Genomic DNA, 11,761 nt, shown 5'->3' on the forward strand with positions numbered 1-11,761 from the left:
ATATTCCCAACCCAGGGATAGAACCCAGGTTTCCCACATTGCAGGCAGATTCTTTACCAGAGCCACAAGGCCAAACCAAATAAAAGCTGCTCACCCTGTCCTAGAAACTAAATTCATCCTCTTATGAATGATTTAATAACATGGGCCTTATTCAAAAGCAAAAGGATTTGGTTCATCACTGTTCAAATGTCACAGAAGGAACCATCATGTGACTGATCTTCCTGGGTGCATAAAGAAATAAAATGGCAAGACTCCTTGGTAGCCCCTTCCTTCCCCCTGGGGCAGAGACTAATCACTAAAAGATGGGGCCCAGGGAAAGGGCTCTATGAGTCTGTTCTCTTGAACCAGGGTGGAATGGGAGCATCCTCTCAAACCGTAGGGCAAAAACCAGGAAGGAAAAGATGTTAAATCAGAGGTTTGAGGCCTTCTCATTGTCCTCCATGGAATCCTCCAAAGGAAATGACAACAGGGTCACCTTAAAGAGAGTGCTCGCGTCTTACTTACCAGTTAAGCCATTATAAGCAATGTACTTAACTTGTCTGAGTCTCATTTTTCTCATTACTAAATGAGGATAATGATAACTACTATGAATGGCTATAAAATAATTAGAAATGATGTATGCTAAATGCCTAACACAGCATCAGATAAATAGCTTTTAACAAATGATAGAGTAGTTTTTGTTCTCTTGAATTTCTCCTACTCCTACAACAATGACAACAAATAAATAAATAAATAAAACAGAAAAGTAGGAAAATCACATTTTATTTACTCAGAAGACAGCATTAATTGGGAAAACAGAAAGTGGGTAAAATTAATGCCAATAAACAGTTTTCTCTGTAATAAGCTTAATGTGAACACATGAAACAATAAATGAGAACAGAAGACAAGTAGCATGTGCCTATTTCCTCCTACCCTTTACCACTCCTTCTGGAAAACTGGTCTATTTCAATACTGGCTTTAGAGATTTGGACCTATTCTAAAGCATACCTGACTGGACATACCCCTTACAGATAATTTCCTTGGAAGTCTGGCTGCAAACTAAATAAAACTGATTGTATCACAAGATTGCAGGGGTGTGAACTCAACTGATTCCAAAATGTAAAGCATATTTTGGAATGACCTGGCAGTTTGGGTTGTTATACACTGAGCATATGCAAAGATCAGCTTCATTTAAGAAGATTATTTTTTAAGCTAACATTTATCAAGAGATTTTTAAGTATATGGCCTATTATTTGCTTGAATTGGCAATGGGTGGATTATATCCCTTATTCTTCACAAAACTTTGCAGTAGGTATTGTTAGTGCTCTCATTTTTCCAGTGAAAGAACTAAAGTACAGATTTTAACACTTTCCTAATATTATAGGAAAGTGTGGTAGAATGTGAATTTGAATCCAGGTCATTCTGACTCCAGGGACTCTCTCAAATTTCACTGTGGAAATACTAAAATAGGATAGGGGCCATTTATAGGCAGAAAGATTTAAAGAAGTTTAAAGAATGTTTAAAGGGATATAGGGGCTCCCCTGGTGGCTCAGACAGTAAAGAATCCGTGTGCAATGCAGGAGACCCGGGTTCAGTTCCTAGGTCTGGAAGATCCCCTGGAGAAGGGAATGGCTACCCACTTCAGTATTCTTGCCTGGAGAATTCCACAGAAAAAGGAGCCTGTTGGGCTATAGTCCATGGGGACACAACTGTGTAACTAACACTTTTTCGAATGGATATAATTATAAAATTTTAAATGGTATAGATGATTTATAAAATCTCTAATAACAGATCTGGGTAGTGGGTGGAAAGACCTCTTGAAACGTTACAAAGATAATGTAAAAATAAACTAAGAAGAAGTTTATATACACTCAAATTATGTAGGACTTGAACTCAATTATATAAAAATTATTTTTTAAAAAAGCTGAAAGTATGTCAGAGAATGAACTTACAGCTGACTTACATATTATTGTGACACTTTTCCCTGCTATTTTTCTGTATTTTCCAAATTTTCAACTATTAGTATGTAATTCTTTTTTTAAAATTACTTAATTATTTCACATAGTGATAAGAAAATCTAAAGTACTCATGCTCTCAAGAGACTGTTCAAATTCAAAGTATAAAGAGGTTTTTAGGAAGAACTGGTTAAACTACAATGAATAAATATATGTATATTTATATATAGGGCTTCCCAGATGGCACTACTGGGAAAGAACTCACCTGCCAATGCAAGAGACGTAAAAGACATGGGGTTCAATACCTGGGTGGGGAAGATCCCCTGGAGAAGGGCATGGCAATCCACTCCAGTATTCTTGCCATGGACAGGAACCTGGTGGGCTATAGTCCATAGGGTTGCACAGTCAGACATGACTGAAGTGACTAAGCACACACACACGCACACACACACGCACACACACACACACACACACATATATTAGAAATCCAAATCTCTATCATTTATACCTGCCTACTATATACCAGGTACCATTAGATTCTATGTGAGCTACAAATAATTAAATATGACCTCTTCTCCCAAGAGTTTCCGAAGCAAAAGAAAACCAAAACCCATATATTACCCCAAACACCTAACACAAAAAGGGTGTAGGTGTGGTGTATTCAAGGACTGCCCCTTGGCTATATGACGGCAGGAACTTTAGTTTCTGTATCACTAGTGTCTAAAACAGTATATAGTAAGCACTCAGCAAATGTTTATTGAATGAATAGAAAGTGAAAGTGAAGTCGCTCAGTCGTGTCCGACTCTTTGCGACCCGTGGACTGTAGCCCACCAAGCTCCTCCGTCCATGGGATTCTCCAGGCAAGAATACTGGAGTGGGTTGCCATTTCCTTCTCCAGGGGATCTTCCCGATCCAGGGATCAAACCCAGGTCTCCCACATTGCAGGCAGACACTTTAACCTATGCATATATGGATGGCTAGATATATAATACAATTAGTAAGTACCTGGAGATTCTAATACGTAGGTACATCTAATTTGGGTTAAGTAAAGTCATGATGGAAATGAGACTTTTTTAAAAAGTTATATGGTGGCAATATATGAAGCTGATGACAATCTACAAAATATACAAATAGTGTCACCATCTGTGATGGTTAAATTTACGTGTCAACTTGACTGAGTCAGGAGGTTCTTATATATTTGGCAAACACTATTCTGGGTATGTCTGTGAGGGTGTTTGGGAAGAAAGTAATATTTAAATTGGTAGACTGAATAAAGCAGGTCGCCCTCCCTAATGTAGGTGGGTATCATCCAATCCGTCACAGGCCTGAATAAAACAGAAAGGCTGACACTCCCACCCCACCAGTAAAAAAGTATTCCTGTCTGATAGCCTTTGAACTGGGACACTGTTTCATTCTCCTACCTTCACACTTGGACTGAAACATCTGCTCTTCTTGGGTGTTGAGCTTGCCAGCACGGAAACTGGAACTGTACCTTCAGCTCTCCAGGGTCTCAGGCTTTTGGACTGAAACTAAACCATCAGCTCTCCTGGATCTCTAGCTTGTCAATTCACCCGGCAGATCTTCAGACTTGCCACCCTCCAAAATCACATCAGCTAATTCTGTACAATAAATTTACCTATCTATATAAATATATCCTTTCAGTTCTGTTTCTTTCTGGAAAATCCTGATGACTACACCAGAATATTCTAAATCCTAGATGAAGAAATGGCCTTGCCTGGAATGGTATTTACTGTGTCCTCATATTGTATATTCAATCTCACTGCCTTCTCTCATGCCCAGTATTGGGATTCTCAGGCTTGACAATAAGTAACATTTGTGCTGTGCTGTGCTTCGTCGCTCAGTCATGTCAGACTCTTTGAGACCCCATGGACTGTAGTCTGCCAGGCTCCTCTGTCCTCGGAATTCTCCAGCCAAGAATACTGGAGTGGGGAGCCATTCCCTTCTCCATTTTCCCAACCCAGGGATCAAACCCAGGTCTCCTGCATTGCAGGCAGATTCTTTACCATCTGGGCCACCAGAGATGCCCAAGTAATATTTGATGTAGTCCAAAACAGTAATTATTCTAGATATAGCTTATTAAATAATACAAAGTCTCAAAAAAGTCCATTTTAAAACACTCATACATAAAAACATATGAAAATCCTCATAGAAACTAGGCAAAGGTTTCAAGACATTTACAGAAAAAAATGCACAGACTTGGTTAGCAAAACAAAGGTGCATAAACTCACTCATAACTAAGTAAATGCAAATCATAACACAAGGAAATATCATTTCAACCCATCATATGGGCAAAAAGTTTTATTTTCTATAATATCAAGATGTACAGAAAGACATGTTTTCATTTACTATTGATGATATATTCCTTGATAGGAATAGATCACACAACTTAGTTAAATAAAAAATGCACAAACTATTGACACTCCTCCTATACTGTTAGGAACTAATCCTACAGATATACTTTCAAAAGTGTCTCAGAGTTAGAAATTGCAGCAATATTGGTACTAGCATAAAGCAAAACAATCCCTAACTCCCCAAACAATCTACATACTTAACAGAAAGTTAACAGTTAAATAAATAATTTTATATATGTCATGTAATACTGAACAGGCATTGAAAAGAATGAAGAACACTGAGTTTGCTGATATGAAAATAGACCAAACATAAGATTCAGTCAATGATTATATATTAGTCAGGGTTCTCCAGAGAGATAGTATCAATAGGATAGACATAGACATAGGTAGAGAGACAGAGATACAGATTGGTTTGTTATAAACATAGATGAAATAAAGCATAGAATGGCTTATATAAAAGAATCTCATCTATGTTTTAAAAAAGAATATATACAAATGTCTATGAATAGGGAAATAGAGATAGTCACATAGAGCAAGAGATAGATGCATAAACATTTTTCTGGAAGCATATATAGGAAACAGTGATTACTTTAGGGGAAGAAAACCAGCTATTGAGTGGTGCATAGGAGAACATCTATTTTATAACTTTCCTTACAGTATTAATATTTAATTATGTGTATAACTTTTAGTTTAAAATGCTTACTTTAAAAGAAGGCAGAGAAAATTTTATTCTCACCTGATTGTTTCAAGTAATGTTTACTAATTGAAGAAACTCCATGAGGTGCTACAAAGTTACAATCTCCTTCTTTTATCACCATTCCATCAATAGGAGAGGTCAGAGGCTTCAAAATGCCACCAGCTAACAATTCATCATAAAAACTGAAAAAATCAAAATGGATAACATAACTATATGCTATACTTAGCTCTAAACATTATACTCTCTTTGAAGAATTCTTCGAGATTATAATCCTAAATAAAACCTAGAAATCTTCTTATAAACAACTCAACGTATGTTTTCTGTTAATAAGACATACTTTTGGTGAAGAATGGAAATATTTTGAGAATCCATAGTCTTTTGCTGACCGTAGTCAAAGGTCTACTTTCTCATATATTTTAAATTAAAGTCAGTGAAAATAAACAGAACAGTATTCATTACACCGATTTTAAATCTGGTTAAGATTTGACTTCCATCACAGTTATCTGTCATCTTTCTCAACACCAACATAGTTAACTGGTATTTATTGAGCCCTTGCCATATTCCATATAACATCTCACCTGATCTTCACAATTGGAGAGGCATGTATTGCAGTTTTCCCACTTTACTCATGTGAATCTTTTATTGCTATTAACATTATGATCAATGATGATGATGATATAATTTCACTATATTACAAGAGTCAAAGCTTAACTCTGTTAAAAAATGGATGATTTGTATCTTTTTACATCCTCAACCAGGAAGGCTTGATACCACTCCTTTCAACTAACTCACCTTTGGTGTATTTTGGCATAATGAGGAGTGCAGGTGATGTACTGGGCACCCAAGTCCACTGTGCTCTGTGGATTATGAGGACTGCTGGCTGTAGTCATTCTTCCTCCTTGAATTAGTCCCCAGGAAAATATCTTAATATATTAGAATGAATATTTCACAATTAACACTGATCACCCCAGGTTACGCCAATGGATAACTTAGAACTGTTTCAGAAAATATATTTTTAATTTTTTTTTTTACTTTTAGATGTCATAATAATACATTTTAAAATCTTGTTTTCTCCAGATTCCAGAAATCTAAAAAAAATTGTTTGTTTGTTTTTTAAGTTCAAGGGTCATCTAACACTGCTAGGAAGTAATTAACAGAGACAATTCAGTCAGGGGGTGTGAGATATTTTTTTAAAAGGACACATGAATATACAGCAGCCTTCAGCAATGTGCCTGCTGCATCTACGTACTGATCTGAAAAAAGGGAATGAATGAACGGACCAAAGAAAACAAAATAATGAATGAAATGTCAGAATGAATGAATCAACGAATGCTTTCCCTCTTGCTGTCAGGCTTCAGGAGAGTGACAGGATTCTCTCAAGTAGATAGATCTTCGGAAAGTCGTGGTCAATGGGCACTGGAGGATTCTCGTAATCTAAAGAAAGCTGCCAGGATACCGAGCAGCCAAGGAAAAAAATTCACTTCTTGCTGACAGCGGCAGCCCCAAGCTTTGCAAACTGCAGTCAGGATGCCTCCCAGGCCGCTCAGGCCTCCCAGTGAAGCGCTCCGGCGCCCCGCCCTGCCCCCACCCGCCCCACCGCCCGGCCTGGGTCGCCGCCCCAACTCGCGCCCACTCTTCTGGCCGTCCCGGGCGCCGGAAGTCTCCGATCACGTGACCGGCGCCCGCCGACCTGCTGGGTGTTCCCCCGAGCCTTACTCGGAGAAGGCCCCCGCCGGCTTCGTTTCCCTGGCTTCCGTCCGGAAACGACCCACCTGAATCCTCGGCCTTGTCCCACACAGTGAGGCGCAGAGGACTGGACGCCTCCCTCCTCAGCAGCGCCGCGCACAAGCTTCCCGTCAGCCCGGCGCCCACGATCAGCACCCGCGCCATGGCCCGCTGTCCCGCGCCCGGGTGGCCGGCCTGCAGTCGGTGGAACCGCCGCCACAGCCCAGCGGGCCAGAGCTGTAGGCTCAGTGCTCCCGGCCCAACTCGGCCCCTGAGCAGCTCCCTGGTCGGCCTGCAGGGGGCGGAGAGGAGGCGACTCGAGCTGAGAGAATGATCAGCGCTGAAGACCAGCAAATCTTGGCCTTCCTCTTGGTTTGAGAGCCAGGAGCTGTCTTCAAGGATCGTGGCGCCATCCGATAAGCTGTGATTTCCAACCTGCCTCTCGCCCCTCAAACCTGTAAATCATATAGGTTAGAGCGTGAGACCCCGCCTCGCCACAGGGCTGGTGTTGACTACTGCGGAGACCCAGCCCAGGGTTGACTATTAGGGTAAATGTGCCTTGTTGGAACCTTGGCTTAATAGCCTTAAGTCTGAAAGGAACACAGCAGTGATGCCAGAGCCAGCTTTCTTCAAGTACCTTAACAGTCACTATTCACATAACAGAAAAAGAATTTGGGAGAAATTTTGTTTAAACTAACCCTCTGGCATTGTGTAAATGATAAACTTTTTGAACCTCAATTTTTCCACCTGTAAGAGGGGGCCAGAAAATTCTGTATTCCAGGTGATTGGCAGTTAAAAATATTTGGTTCACCAGAGAATTTTAGGTCAATCTTCTCTTCAGTAAATATTAAATTTTATGACAAAACACATTCCAATTGCTGTAAGAGATGCGCGGATGTGCAAGACAAGGATTCATGCCCTTACCGCTAGTTTTTTGTTTGTTTGCTTTCTAACGTTGTCCTGGAAATTCTCAAGGAAACAGTAATATGCAAGGATAAGACTGAACCATTTCAGTTACCCTGAATTGCAAATAAATTATTACCTGGACACTAGAGAAACTTTCCTAAGAAAATTGACAATGATAGTCAATTGTAATGAAAACATTAAAAATTAGAAGTTTTACTGTATGTACACATGAGGGAGAAATTATCAGGCTTCAAGTTGGTGATAGATCAATATTACATATATCTAATAAAGATATAATATCTAAGAAAAGATAATCGAACTATACTTTGGATAGTAACCGCTTATTGGTCATATCATTTGCAAATATTTTGTCCCATTCAATACATTGTCTTTTAATTTTAATAATCATTTCATTTGCTGTGCAAAAGCGTATAAGTTCAATTTAGTTTCATGCTTTATTTTTGCATGTGTTTCATTTGCCTTAGGAGACAAGTCCAAAAAAAAATATTGCTTACATTTATATCAAAGAGTGGTCTACCTGTATTCTCTTCTATAAGTTTTATGGCTTTCAGTTCAGTTGCATACATTTAGATTGTTAAATCATTTTGAGTTTATTTTTGGCTAAAATGTGAAATGTGAAATGTTCTAATCTCATTTCTTTACATGTAGCTGTCCAGTTTTCTCAGCACTGAGACTATCTTTCTTTCCACTGTATAGTCTTACATTTTTGTTATAGATTTATTGACCTTAAGTGTGTGGATTTATTTCCTGGCTCTCTGTTCTGTTCCATTGATCTATGTGTCTGTTTTTGTGACAATACCAGCATTTTGATTTCAAGACTTTTTCATGCAGTCTGAAATCTGAGAAGGTGATACCTCTGGCTTTGTTCTTTTTTCTCAAGATTGCTTTAGCAATTAGGGGTCTTTTGCAGTTTTGTATAAATTTTCCGATTATTCTCGTTAGTGAAAAATGTCCTGGTTATGATGATAGAGACTGCATTAAATTTATAGATTGCTTTGGATAGTATGGTTATTTTAATATTAATTTGTCCAATTTATGACCACAGAATATCTTTCCATTTCTTTGTATCATCTACAAATTTCCTTTATCCATGTTTTATAGTTTTCAAAGTATAGGTCTTTAACCTCCTTGATTAAGTTTTTCCTAAGTATTTTATTAACACAGTTTTAAACAAGATTGTTTGCTTGCTTTCTCTTTCTGGTAGTTCATTATTAGTGTATAGTAAACTAACAGATTTCTGTATATTAATCTTGTATCCTGCAACCTTACTGAATTCATTCTTTAGTTGTAATAGCTTTTGGGTGGAGACTTTAGGTTTCTCTATGTAGAGTATCGTGTCATCTGCAAGTAGTGTCATTTTTGCCCTTGTTTTTGTCATTTAATCGCTAAGTTGTGTCTCTTTGTGACCCCATGGACTGTAACCTGCCAGGATCCTCTGTCCATGGAATTTTCCAGGCAAAAATACTGGGTTGCCATTTCCTACTCCAGGGGAGCTTCCTTCCCTAGGGATCGAACCTGCATCTCCTGAATTTCCTGCACTGCAGGTGGATTCTTTACTGCTGTGCCAGCGGGGAAGCCCCATTTTTGCAGTTCTGCCCTTCCTTTAATTTGAATAGCTTTAATTTCTTTTTGTTATGTGATTGCCATGGCTAGAACTTCTAGTACCATTTATTTAGAAGTGGTACTAGTGGGCATCTTATCTTGTTCCCAGTTTTAGAGGAAATGCTTTCAGCTTTTCAGCATTGAGGTGATATTAGCTGTGATTGTATCATACATGGCCTTTACTATGCTGAGATATGTTCCCTCAATACAATTTGATGAGAGTATTTTTTTTAATCATGAATGGATGCTGAATTTTGTCAAATGCTTTTTATGATCTTGTGATTTTTATCCTCTTATTATTGTGGTGTATCACATTGGTTGATTTGCAGATATTGAACCATCCTTGCATCATTTTACATATGTAAATATACACGCTAAATTCAAGTGAATTTTTCCTAGGTTAAGCAGTATCTTGAGGAATCAATGCAGGTCCTCATGATCTGTTGAGTATGTTCTTCTCTTTCCTGTCATCTCCTCTTGTTACCTCATTTCTGTTAATAGTCTGGTCACCTTGCATAATCAGACTTGAAATCTCATAGTCATCTTCAATATATCTATTCTCTTTTGTCATCCTTGATTTCTGTTAGTCTTCTGGTCTTTTTTATCTCTTCTCCTCTGTCTCTTAAATCCAATCCTTCTCCATTGTACCTCAGAAAAGTACAAATTCCATTTCTACCAGCAATATTCTACAGTGCCTATTTTACTGCATTCTTGTCAGCTGTGGATATTGAGAATTTTGAAAGGTGATCATTGACAGATTAATCCATTCAGTTCAGTTGCTCAGTCATGTCCGACTCTTTGCAACCCCATGTATTGCAGCACACCAGGCCTCCCTGTCCATCACCAACTCCTAGAGTTCACTCAAACTCATGTCCATCGAGTCGGTGATGCCATCCAGCCATCTCATCCTCTGTTGTCTCCTTCTCCTCCTGCCCCCAATCCCTCCCAGCATCAGTCTTTTCCAATGAGTCAACCCTTTGCATCAGGTGGCCAAAGTATTGGAGTTTCAGCTTTAGCATCAGTCCTTCCAAAGAACACCCAGACTGATCTCCTTTAGAATGGACTGGTTGGATCTCCTTGCAGTCCAAAGGACTCTCAAGAGTCTTCTCCAACACCACAGTTCAAAAGCAGCAATTCTCCGGTGCTCAGCTTTCTTCACAGTCCAACTCTCACATCCATATGTGACTACTGAAAAAACCATAGCCTTGACTAGATGGACCTTTGTTGGCAAAGTAATGTCTCTGCTTTTGAATATGCTAAGTAGGTTGGTCATAACTTTCCTTCCAAGGAGTAAGCGTCTTTTAATTTCATGGCTGCAATCACCATCTACAGTGATTTTAGAGCCCCCCAAAATAAAGTCTGACATTGTTTCCACTGTTTTCCCATCTATTTCCCATGAAGTGATGGGGCCAGATGCCATGATCTTCGTTTTCTGAATGTTGAGCTTTAAGCCAACATTTTTCCTCTCCTCTTTCACTTTCATCAAGAGGCTTTTTAGTTCCTCTTTACTTTCTGCCATAAGGGTGATGTCATCTGCATATCAGAAGTTATTAAGATTTCTCCCAGCAATCTTGATTCCAGCTTGTGCTTCTTCCAGCCCAGTGTTTCTCTTGATGTATTCTGCATATAAGTTAAATAAGCAGGGTGACAATATACAGCCTTGATGTACTCCTTTTCCTATTTGGAACCAGTCTGTTGTTTCGTGTCCACTTCTAATTGTTGCTTCCTGACCTGCACATAGGTTTCTCTAGAGGCAGGTCAGGTGGTCTGGTATTCCCATCTCTTGCAGAATTTTCCACAGTTGATTGTGATCCACACAGTCAAATGCTTTGGCATAGTCAATAAAGTAGAAATAGATGTTCTTCTGGAACTCTTGCTTTTTCGATGATCCAACGGATGTTGGCAATTTGATCTCTGGTTCCTCTCTCTTTTTTAAAACCGACTTGAACATCTGGAAGTTCACGGTTCATGTATTGCTGAAGCCTGGCTTGGAGAATTTTAAGCATTACTTTACTAGCGTGTGAAATGAGTGCAATTGTGCAGTAGTTTGAGCATTCTTTGGCATTGCCTTTCTTTGGAATTGGAATGAAAACTGACCTTTTCCAGTCCTGTGGCCACTGCTGAGTTTTCCAAATTTGCTGGCATATTGAGTGCAGCACTTTCATAGCATCATCTTTCAGGATTTGAAATAGCTCAACTAGAATTCCATCACCTCCACTAGCTTTGTTCATAGTGATGCTTTCTAAGGCCCACTTGACTTCACATTCCAGGATGTCTGGCTGTAGGTGAGTGATCACACCATCGTGATTATCTTGGTCGTGAAGCTCTTTTTTTGTTCAGTTCTTCTGTGTATTCTTGCCACCTCTTCTTAATATCTTCTGCTTCTGTTAGGTCCCTACCATTTCTGTCCTTTATCGAGCCCATCTTTGCATAAAATGTTCCCTTGGTAGCTCTAATTTTCTTGAAGAGATCTCTAGTCTTTCCCATTCTATTGTTTTCCTCTG

General features: G+C 39.1%; 1 protein-coding gene across 2 annotated transcripts in view; it reads right to left on the bottom strand.

Annotated features, from left to right (window-relative positions):
- The window catches only part of RNLS (renalase, FAD dependent amine oxidase), a 365,754-nt gene extending 358,588 nt beyond the window's left edge, over positions 1-7,166 (bottom strand). The window contains exons 1-3 of one of the 2 annotated variants that reach the window (XM_069567939.1): positions 6,776-7,030; positions 5,796-5,901; positions 5,043-5,185 (exon numbers count right to left, since the gene is read on the bottom strand). In XM_069567939.1, coding sequence (XP_069424040.1) covers positions 5,043-5,185; positions 5,796-5,901; positions 6,776-6,893 — 367 coding nt within the window. In that variant the 5' untranslated portion in view covers positions 6,894-7,030. Of the gene's footprint in view, positions 1-5,042; positions 5,186-5,795; positions 5,902-6,775 lie in introns of both variants that reach the window. The other variant, XM_069567938.1, reaches the window with a different exon arrangement.
- Between the last annotated feature and the right edge of the window lie 4,595 nt (positions 7,167-11,761).

Source organism: Ovis canadensis, chromosome 22 (genome assembly GCF_042477335.2).
Source record: "Ovis canadensis isolate MfBH-ARS-UI-01 breed Bighorn chromosome 22, ARS-UI_OviCan_v2, whole genome shotgun sequence".
Lineage (NCBI taxonomy): Eukaryota > Metazoa > Chordata > Mammalia > Artiodactyla > Bovidae > Ovis > Ovis canadensis.